General features: G+C 45.7%; 1 protein-coding gene across 1 annotated transcript; it reads right to left on the bottom strand.

Moving 5' to 3' along the window:
• Positions 1-1478: 1478 nt before the first annotated feature.
• On the bottom strand, positions 1479-11307 carry CCSAP (centriole, cilia and spindle associated protein; the record flags this gene model as incomplete). The annotated part of the gene is made up of 3 exons (XM_084203667.1): positions 1479-1652; positions 3424-3707; positions 11004-11307. The coding sequence occupies 3 exons, from the start codon at positions 11305-11307 to the stop codon at positions 1479-1481; spliced, it is 762 nt and encodes a 253-aa protein (XP_084059793.1).
• Positions 11308-11662: the final 355 nt, after the last annotated feature.

The raw sequence follows: 11662 nt of genomic DNA on the forward strand, positions 1-11662 counted from the left end.
CTGAGATTGTGGAATTAAGCTAAAACTAGTGCAGGTTTCTGCTTTAGAAGTGCAAGTATGCTTCCTGTGGGAATGTGTCCAGCCTGTAAAACACAAGCTTCAAAACAATTAAACTGAGATAACCAACATAAGTAACTAACACACACTACATCTGAACAAAACTTCAAAGCTCACAACTACAGCAATCATCTGCCTAAAGCGTAGTTAGCAAACTGAAAAAAAGGTAATTTACAGCCACCTGAGGGAAACAAAACCACCAAGGATATCACAATGACTGTCTTACTATGCAGGTAGGACCTACAAAACAAAAATGTTCAAACTTCATTATATGATCTTGTTTACTAAAGGATACACCCCTCCTTTACCTAGCCCTTACCCCCTCCCCCATCCCCCCATAAGTGAGGGGTTCTGCACCAATTTCAAGAGGCAGCAAGTTTCTCAGGACTTCATCTACAAGTTTTATCAACACAATTTTCAAGTTTAAACCCTTTAACAATATACCTGTACAATACCTCCAGGTGGAATGCATATTGCACTCTGACCCCCACTGAGCATAATAGATACTCTGAAGTGTTAAAAATAGACCTCACCAGAAAGGAGCCAGCCCTCTCCTTCAATAAATGCATTTACATGATTAGGTACAGACTAAGCATGACCACGAGGTTAGTACAGTGGTACAGCTCTATATTTGTAGAACAAGCAACTGCTTATTGAGTGGCAGCTATCAGATAATGATTGTCTACATTAGTTATTTGGTACAACAGGAACAGCTACGGCAAAATGATCCTGTAGCTGTTTCTTGCCCTGAAAGTAAGTGGTTTATTCTAATGACCTTACAAATAGTGATAAAAGTTAGCATCAGCTGATTCATTAATCAAACAAGGTTGTTTTTGTTTGGGGTTCTTTGTTTTGTTTTTTTAAGTTCCTGGGTGCTGACAATACCTGGTATTTTCCTGCCTAAAGCATCTACATTTATTAGTGCTAGTTACCAGACACACTGGCTTCCTGTTGCCTGTCTTCATATGCTTTTTTCATAAAAGTGTTAAATAGTTTTATAAATACAAAGGCACCTCCATCACTCCTTTAAAGTCTTTCCCCAATACCATCTCCCCATGACTTGAACTTTAAATAAGGGAAAACAGATTATTTGTAACCATGATCAAAAAAGTGTTTGCTTTGACTCCCTGTATGTTAAGGTTCCCCCTCCCACCCTCAAAACAAACTGACTGAAGCATTAGAAAAATTCCCAAAAGGGGAATTGTTTAAAAGTTTGGGTAGTTATATCTAAAAGCCTCTTCAAATGTTATGGCTCCAAGGATACACCCCACTCTGAGGTAGGTAGCCAAGATAAAAACATTGTAACAAATACTTTAACAGCTGGAAACTCCCTATAAAAACCTTGCATAAGTGGTTTGGTTCCTTGCACCAGTGTCCTGATATGCGTGACTTCTTCTGAGGATGCCTAAGGGAATCCAGGTTCAGAGAGCTCTTGCTGAGTAGCATCTCATGTACTCTGTCATCCAAGGGTTGTCTGCTGGGGAGGGCTTTGCTCGCCAAGTGTTTTCTGCCTCTGCTGATCGCACTCGCCTCTGAGAAAGCTTCCTTTTCTCCACTTGTCTCCTGTTCTTTGCTCGTAGGGCAGATTCGTGAATCTAAAAGAGCAGAGTTAGTATTATGGAAGGAGAACAGCCTAGGAACCCCTCAGGAATGACAAGGATCACTTTTTATTTGTCCCAGTCCTCATCCTGAAGGAACAGGGATTGTGAGCAAGATTATATTTTCTCCTCTAATTTGTACCACTAACTGAACATAGATTTTTTTTCCATGAGAAGTGCTTTAAATTCTGTTCTGCATTATCTTTCACATTTCCAACTATTAAATGATCGCAAAAATCTTGAATGTTTCAGTCTTACTCAGATGAATTCTGAAAACTTCAATTCTCTGTTTCCATCATTTAAAACCTTAAACAACCCTCAATATGCCTAAGCATCCCTTAAGCCTAATATCCCTAAGCCCTATTAGTAAGACCAAACCCTAGGGATCCCTTAAAGACTAAAGATCTTAATTTTGAACAATGTGCTTAACACAATTACATGCTTTTTATATTAATAATTTTTCATATTTCCTCAAAAATTTAATATGAAGAGCCAGTTTCTATGTTGTGCTTGTCTATCTCCATATTGAAAATCCTGTCTCCCATCTCAACAAGGGGTAACACCTTTCAAACATGCAAGATAAAGTAACCTCAGCAGGCAGTAGTTGGTTCCGACATAAAGAAACACCCTCAGTGACAAAACACTACATAATTGGGAGTGTTTCAGAAATGTTCTACCTCTTCAGTCCAAACTCAAGACCCAAACTGAGGTGTTCCATTACTGTTTCTAGTGTAAGAAATATTAGATGTCTAAGATAAAATAGAAATAATTCTGCTCATATCAGGCTTCAGCCTCTTCTAGGCTTCAACATAAAGCACTACTCAACTATTTTGAGCACTGACCAAAGTTTATCAATTTAGCATTGGTGTCCATTATCAGGAAAGGCAGCTTCTTTCCAAAGCTGTAAGGCCCAAGTTCCTCCTTTTGATCAAAGGTTTGAGCTGTCCAGCAAAGAAAAGCCTGGGCTTCAAATCCCTTCCAAAACAGCCCATCAAAGGCCAGCTCCATCTGGATATGGACAAGACACTGGCAGGGATGCATTAACGATTGTGTTTTACCAACCTAGGAGAGTTATAGAGAAGAAATGGATCTGTTAAAACACTCCCTTGCTGTTTCTAAGCTAGGAAACAGAGCCCCAGTACAGCAGAATCCTAGTGCTGTCCATGCCACATGAATTTAATTTGTGCTATTTTGGTAATATTTACACCAGCCCTGTAATCCATCAGCCATCTGATAGACCATTCTGCTGCAAGCAACATTTCCTACTGGCAAGCCACCAAAACAGGCTGCTAGACAAGACATCTTAGCAGAAAAGCACTTGTACCATCTCAGTGAGGCTCCTAGTCTAGGAAGTGCCCCAGCAAAAGTCTCTTTCACAGCTCAAGGACTTTCCCAGTGTTTATATGCCTTCCTGCTGTGGGCTGCCTGGTGCTAACTGCCTGCTCTTCTCCTGTTCTCATGAAGTTCAGAATGCAGAAATAATTTTAGAACAGCCAGTTTTGCTGGTAGCACTGTAACAGCCACAAACAGGACAGGCAATTTTAATTAGAATTTGCAAGTATTAGTCAAATCTGGGAAGCTTCCAAACCAACAGTAAAGAGCTCTTATTTGGACATCTCAAGACTCTTCAAGTTTATTGATAGAACCTACTGCAAGAATCTCCATACATTCAAATAAAGGGACCCCTGAGAAGTTTTACTTAGCTATTAAGACAGCTGTAGGCACTAAGTAGTCACTGCCTTTTCATCAGTCAGGAGCTCTTACTTACTTCATTCACCGAAGCAGAAGCACAGACGTTGTGAGTTTTCTGGCTCCCAGTATCCGTCTGTCTTTCTCCCCACCCATAGAGAGCAAATGGATGTTTATTCTCCTTTGGTGCATCTGTCCTTTGGGGACTTTTGGCTGATTTTCGATCATTACGGCTGGACAAGGCACTTCGACTTGGACGTCGTCCTGTACGGCTGGTTTTGTCTGCTTCCTTTGCAGAAGTGTGTTCTACAGTTTTCTCTTGCTCTTCCTTCTCCTGCTTTTCTTGATCTTCTTTTTCTTTCTCTGAAGAAGAAAAAAAGTTATGCTTTAAGCTCCCAATGACAACATATTAATGTCTGATTTGCACAGCCTCTCAATACATCACTGAAGCTGTGCTTTTTTTAGAAATTCAAGAAGTCATTGCTCTCTTAGCAACAGACCTATACCTTGCTTAAATGTTTTCATTCTTTCTTTAGTGACTACAGCTTTCCCATACTTAAAAATGCCTTTCACTAGTGAGGTTACAGATAACCAACAGCCCCAGGAAGAATTTAAAGACTGTTTCCAGTGATCTTTTGTCTTCACTATTTCATTCTTGCATCTCTCAGACAGCAAACAGATGGAGCGCTGAATGCCACATAGATGCTGCTAGCCAGTCAGAGATGAAGTCTGATAAGACTGTGTGCAATATTAAATCCTTCATATTATCAGCTTCCACTGAAAAAAGTGATTCATTTTCAAGCACTCTGTTTATACATGTATCTCTGTTACAGTTTCTGCTTAGGAAGGAGAGGAGAGTATGAAGCAAAACCCCACAAAGTAGTAGACATCACCTTTGCTACCTGATCTGTGAATTGTGTTGTACGCTTAAAGTGCCACACTCTGCAGGCTTTACTCCCCAAGGCTCATTTATCCCACACATTTAAGCCTTCCATAGCAAGGGGCCAGCAATAGTCCTCCAGGCACTGGGTATGGAAAGTAGGGTTTGTGAGAAAAAATTTAAAGGCTGAATCACTGCAATTTTAGATCATCACTGAAGACTGAATCAGCATTATATAAAATATTAATTATTTAATAAAAACACAGAGGAACAACTGTTCCATAAGAGCCAATCTTATTGCCCCATAGTGTGTGATCACCTACAAGACACATGCCTTTTATTCACCTAAGAGTATAGGAGTCCACTAGTAACCAGTTCCTTTCAAGTCTGATCATTAGATGCTGTCTTCTGCTAGACACACAGTGATCACTCAAACTCTGCTGACATAAACACGCCAAACTTGCACGTTTTCTAGCACACCATCTATTTCTGCCTCTGGAAGAGACCAGCTCCACGCCACCTCTGTTCCAAGTCTCAGCACATTCAGCCATCACCAGCATACACTGGTATGGACAGAAGGAATTCCTTCACTGCCATAGGGAATTCTTCTAGTTTAGGGCTTGCTTACATATTGACAGGTTGGCCATGGACAAGTACTGCAGTTTTTACCCAAATGCTTTCATCATTAAAAGCAGAAGGGCTTGCCAATCCTGTGACATAATAGCAACCATTCCTGATAGTTGCTGTGATTTCAAGTGTGTGCATGCCCAATCTGATGCTGCTTTAATCTCAGTTCTATGTCCATCCAGTTCTGATGAAATAGAAGTTACCTGCCTGGCACACTGATTAAGCATCCATTTACTCTAGCGCTCACTTCACATTTGCAGGGTAAAGATACCAAGGCTTGTTCCATGCCCCAGAATTCCCCTAAAGCAAGCCTTATGCTCCCTTGCTAGCTGCCAGACTGGCCAGCACAGTTTCCATGGTGCTGGGCCCAGTTCAGGCTTGCCTATAACCATTTTCCAAGATGTGCAGTTGCAGCATTCATCTACAGGTGATACTGCAGTGCAGCTGAGTGTTTGGTAAAGAGTGAACAGCAATGTTAAAGTATTTAGAGCTGTATTTGTTGAGAGCTCAGTTGAATGACATGACAAAACAACAACAAAAAAATAATTGTCAAGGCCAAAGCAGTGGCATGTTGAGAGCAAAAATGGCTAATTAATTTTACATACCTAAATATTGGCTGGGTGTAGTTTCAGTTATTATAGACAAGGCTGGTAAAAGACAGCAGCAGTGAGCTCAGTGTGGTATTAGACTTGTTATGCTTGTTTTCCCTGTGCTCTGGGACACACAGCTTCACTCTGAAACAAGGCAGCTCATTCATCATGGCTGCAAACAGGCAGCAGAGAGTTATCCCTTTACAAAATTTTATCTGAGCATCTCCCTGCACGGCCACTCTAAAGGAGGGACTAGGTCCGTTATCAGAAGGAAGCACTGTTTTGAGAAAATTAAACTCTGAAAGGGAACATATTGCTGTCAATTCTGCAACAAGATTGCTTTTCCTTTTGGAAAGCTGTTCCATCCTCCATTCAAGGGAAAATGTCATCTTCCTTCTCTGCAAAGGGGGATGGAGCAACACTGACTTCATAAACAGCAGAAGTGGCATTTAGAGACTTAAAAATACAGGAAGGTGGGGGCTCTGCAATTACATGGATAGTTCAGCTTTAAAAAACAAGGCAACAGCCATGCCTGGGGATGCTGCTCACCAGGATACAGCTCCAGCTGGTCCAGAAATGATTGAGCCAGCTTGTCCCAAAATAGCACGAAAAGCATATGGGTAAATGGCACAGAGAGTCCTGTGCACAGCCTTACAGTAAATGCTATATGCCAGAGTGTACCGTAGCACTTATGAGCACCTGCTATTAGAGCAGGGGTTTCCATGAACCCACTGCTACAATGCCATTTACACAGAATTCAGCTGTGAAGGCACAAGATGTCTAACAGTTATTTAAGCCTTTTATTTAAAACTACAGTTTATATCCAAGCCATTTTCTTAGGCATCACTTTTCACACAAAGTCAGAAGAGCAGCAATTGGAGCAGGACTTAGACCCAGCTGTTCAGGAGGAAGTCCAGGACCCAGTAACTCCTACCCATCTCCTTCCTGTGCAGAGCACCATGCATCAGCTCCAGCAGACACAGGAAACTCAGAACTGACCAGCTTGCAGCATTACAGGGATTAGACAGGAGAGGGGAAAAGCTAGAAATGTTTAAAACTGCATCATGGATGCTAAGCAGAGCACACTGGATGGACAGGAGGGGATTAAGTGCTTAACAGGCAGAACGGGCCCACCCAACAGGGCTGCTGAATGCTCCTGCCCAGAAGAGGTCACTTAAACCCTGCTGCATCGCCCACTTGCGTAACAGCTCCGCTCCTGGCTCAGGCAGGAAGAGCCCGGGAGAGCGGCTGTCTCCCGCAGCACTGCCACACAGGAGCCCCATTTCAAAGGCCCTGATGACTTACTACAGATATCAACAGCCTTCTGATTAGACCCACGGGCCAGGTCACAGGGTCAGCGGTGTTATCTCTGCGTAGAGATGCTGGCTCCTTACAGTGCTTCCTCTGCACCAGGAGAGGCACTTTGTGCTTGCATTGCTGCAGGCAGAACTCCACAAGTTTCCTGCGTTTGTACCGACACCTCCCCAAGTGGGGCAGGTCTCCTACACCTCTTGGAGGGGCTATATAACCAGTTGTGGGTATCAACAAACTACAGCTGGTAAGTTACTACAGATGAAGCAGATTGCAACATAATTTCTTCAAGGCAGCTCTGGTGTGAGGCAATAAAGGAGCTAGCAGCCACACAGCAGCTCAGAGTTGATTAGATTCATGCAAGCTTCATTTGCAGCAGTTTGGAAAGTAATTACTGGATTGGCTTGATAGCAAAGCTTGTTTCCAAGGGAAAAAAAATGGGAGCAACTTTAAATAACAGTACTGTAAACCCCTGAATTGATGCCCTTCCTTCTTCCCCCACTACAAACTTCTTCTTCCCACATACATGGGCCAGCAAATGCCCCTGCAACATGATGACACACAAGATCAGGGTACAAGTTTGAAACTGGATCTTCTGTTTAGTTCCACTAATCCACATCAGTCACTTTCCAAATACTTTTGAGGCAACTCCTTCAATGACAGCTTGTCACTGCTGTCACTTAAGACCACTGCGCAAAAATGCTGAAGGCAGAATGGCAATAAGGATTGAAAGATGCCTTCATCCTGCATGTGTGTGCAGCAGTGTCATTTCACAAGCAACAGGTCTGACAGCAGCACTGCTGCCAAGAGCTTCTGTCTTCTACTTACCAGCCCACTGGGTTCTGTTGACAGCTTTGAGGATGTGTCTACACCACAACTACACCAGTTCATTTAGGTCAAGATTTCGTGGGATTATGTTTAAAGCACATCTGTGCCTGGGCATGTTCCACAGAACAATCCCACAAACAGCTGCCACAAGTGGAGGGCCAGAAGGAATTAACCCAAAGTTGCCTCTGAGCACACCTTGATATCACTCAGCCATAGCTTCAGTGCAAGACACAGCAACAAAGCACTTTTGTTCCACCTGCTGCCCCAGGGGTTCACACTGGCAGTGCTTTAGACCAAGACCACTGAACATTAAAGCCTACATCCACTTCCTCTTCACACACCAGGAGCATTCACAGCTTTTACAAACACAGGCTCATTTCAATGAGAGGAAAGAGGAAACCAGGGCAGCACATGCCATTATGAATTCTGTTTACCTCAGATATTAAACAACATTAGTGCTGACCATGTTGGCAACAAGCACTGTCAATACCACTCAGGCAGAAATCAGATTCCCCACTAAACCGCAGGAAGCAGCAGTAGCCAGGTAACAGCTAGGATGTTCCAGCATGTGGGTGGATGTCAGATTCAGAAGACAAAAGATGTCATCAACATGAGCACACTCAGCTACCCCCACAGCACTTCAGTGTAATTAAGTTCTTTCAGAGTAAAGGGAAAAAAAAAAAAAAAGACAGTTTAATAGTAGAAGCTTCAGAGTGGTAGTTTCTGTATTATCTCTTCCACATGCCTTAATTAGCCAGACACTAAGCAGAAGAAAAATGTATCCTTATGACTGTCCAATACTAAATGGGTCACCTTCTTATATATTATATGTGCATTAAGATACAATAAATATCCACTAAACCCAGCTGCCTAAACAGAGTTGTTTTCAGTCATTCTGCTAAAGACTTAGCAAAGCTTTTAAATACTCACAGAAGTTAAGGAATGTTTATTCTAAGCCATTTGGCAAAGAAGTGAATGTGAAGTACAGATCTTTCTCCCACTATAAAATAGTGAGAACCTAGCAAAACCTTAGGCATTTCCTTACAGCATCCATGGCAAAGGTGTATCAGTTACAGAAGCACAGTTGCCCAAAACCCTGCAGCCTGGCAGGCCACTGGTGCTCCACAGTCCCTTTGCCACTGCTGCAGGACTGAGGACACAACTGGATGCCCTGGATAGTCACTACACCATCGCTGACCACAGACACAGCTAGCCAGCTGTTATTCCCTGTTGAATCCCAACTAGAATCAGAATACCAAGTAACTCCAGCTGGACATTTCCCTAGAGAGGGGTCAGGGAAGGAATCAGGGAGCAGGCTAATGAGTGAGCAGAGCACCATGGTCAGCAGTCCCTAGCCTTGGCAACTGCCAGTGCCATTAGATTGTAGCACGTTTATGTGCTCTACCCATAGGCTCAACAAGAAGAAAATAAATTCAGGTCCCTACAACAACTGCCCCAGGCTTGTACATATTCAAAGTGCATCAGAACAGCTGGGAATGCCAGGTTCTGAGTGCAGCTTCAACAGCTTCCACCTCCTCTCACTAAAAGCCAAGCCTTTAGAGAGCATTGCCTTTTTCCCATGCAACCACTCCCTGATCTTTTGCAACTCCTTAGTTCTTCTCACCAAGATACTATGGAGTTCTTTCACACATGCTCCCAGTCTAGCTTCCTCAAGGACTGATTGAGGAAAGCAAAATTAGGCCCACTAATAGTCTGTTACATACTGGTGAGCTGGGGTACTTCCATCACTGCACAGCTGTTGAGGTTTAGCCTCAGCCAGCAACCAAGTATCACATAGCCACACACTCCCCTCCTTCTACAGGGGGATGGAAAAAGAATCAGAAAAACTCATGGGTTGAGATAAGAACAGCTCAGTAATTGAAATGAAGTAAAATATAATAATAGTAATGAAAAGGGAAGAATAAAACCCAAGAGAAACCAGTGATGGACAGTCAGTGGCTCCTGGGCAACTCCACCCAGATTGTACACTGGGCAGGACTTTCTGGCTATGGAATATCCCTTTGGCCAGTTTGGGTCAGCTGTCATGGCTGTGCTTCCTCACAGCTGCTGGTGCACCTCCTCCCTGGCTGACCATAGGAAACTGAAAAATCCTTGATTTAGGGTAAGCACTGCTGAGCAGCTACTAAAAACATCAGTGTGTTATCCTCGTACTAAATCCAACACACAGCACTGTACCAGCTACCAGGCATAAAATTATCCCAGCTGAAGCTTTGGGGAGGTGGAATGTATTACCCAGCAGCTGTGTGCACCCCATGCAAGACCTGGGTACCACAGGCCCACCCAGCTGACTGCCGAACCCCACATCACTAGTATGGTCTGAAACACCAAGCCTCCAGAACAGATGACAGCATAGCTACAGCTTTTGTGTAATGTGGAATTCTTAAGGTCAATGAATGCAGCTTAGTCTTGAATATCAGAACACAGATAATTCTGGAAAGCTCCGGTCCTAAAGGGCATTGGATCAGATTAGTTTCCCCACTCCAGACAAGCACATCTAACTCTGGGGAAGAAAAAAAAAAAAAAAAAACACACACCATAACAATCAGCATGAGGCTTAACAGTTCTCAAGGATTTTCTCTGGAACTGCACAACAGAGTGGCAGCTGATTCAAAAGGCATTTTAAAACACCAGTCAATGGCTGCTAGGTCCAGTATTCTTTCACTACAGGTAAGAAACTGTATCCTATGGGATAAAAAAAGATACCAGCTTGAGAAGCTTGACCATGTTATTATCTGCCTAACCACTTTCTTAGGGAAGGGAATTACTCTGTATTAGAAGAGAACAAAATGTTACCAGCTCAGCACTTGTTCAGGCTACATAGTTGACCCCACTCAGCTGCACACCCAAGATCAAACCTCAGGGGCATTAAGAACCAAGAGTTCAGCCGAGACATGTGCAGCTCCAGGAAAGCAATTGCGTTAAGAGCCAGCCACTGGCACACGGTCCAACTTGCCGCTGTTTTTGCCGGCGAACCCTCTTATATAATTGCGGAGATGCTTGGCTCCCATGGCAACAGTTTACATAAGTGGCTGTGACTCAGGATGAGAGTTGCCACCACTTGGCTCTTTAAAGAGACACCTCCGACGCCGCAGCCATGGCTTCTCCGCAGGCCTAGCCAGGATCCGGCTGGAGGCAGCGGGACCCGGCTGATGGGCCCTGCCACCCCCGGGCCATGTCCTGGGGGCGGGTGAGACGGGCCGGGCGGCAGCCGGGTACCCCCGCACGGTCACCCCGCCGGGCCCGGGCGCCCCCGGGATCGAGGATCGGCCCCCAAGCCTCGGCAGGGCGGCCCGGGCAGAGCCACCTGTGCCGAGCCCCGCGGAGAAGGGCAGGGCAGCACGGGGAGGGGGCTCGGGCCGCACCGGACACGCGGGTCCCCCCCGCCACCGCCGCGCTCCCTACCGGGGCTGGCCCGTCCCGCCTCGCTCGGCGCTGCCGCTGCCGCTCCCGCCGCCTCCTCCTCCTCCCGTGCGGCCGCGGGGCTGCCGGCGCCCGGCGGCGAAGGGGACCCGGCGGTGCTGCCGCCGCCGCTGCCGCTGTCCTGCTCCCAGCCGTCCCAGAGCCAGGGCCGGTGCGCCTGCTCCAGGAGCCGGCGGCTGAGGCGGTAGTGCAGCAGCTCCAGGTAGCAGGCGCCGCACGATTCCCACTTGGGCTCCTTGAAGCGCTTCATGTACTCCGTCTTCACGCGCCGCGCCGGCACCACCATGGCGGAGCCGGGAGCCGCAGCCGGGAGTCGGGAACCACCGGTCGAGCCCGCCCCCTCCCGCTGCTACGTTTAAATCCAAACAGCGGCGTCCGGCCCCGCCCCGAGCGGGGAGGGATGCCTGGAGGGGGGGGACGGGGCCATGAGGCGCAGCGAACGGGATGACACAGAGTAACCATTAAAGAAAATATAAAATAGATCATACATACACCAAAACACCGCAGCCCTGGAGCCAGCAGTAGGCGTGCTGGGGCCCGGGTGAGGCTCTGGGAAAGCCTCCCCGCCGCCCGGCTGAGCGGCAGCCTGGGCTGCTCGGGGCCCATTGAAAGCCAGCGAGTCCGTGCAGTGCGTCAGAACT

The sequence above is a fragment of the Fringilla coelebs genome (genome assembly GCF_963513975.1).
Source record: "Fringilla coelebs genome assembly, chromosome: 3".
NCBI lineage: Eukaryota > Metazoa > Chordata > Aves > Passeriformes > Fringillidae > Fringilla > Fringilla coelebs.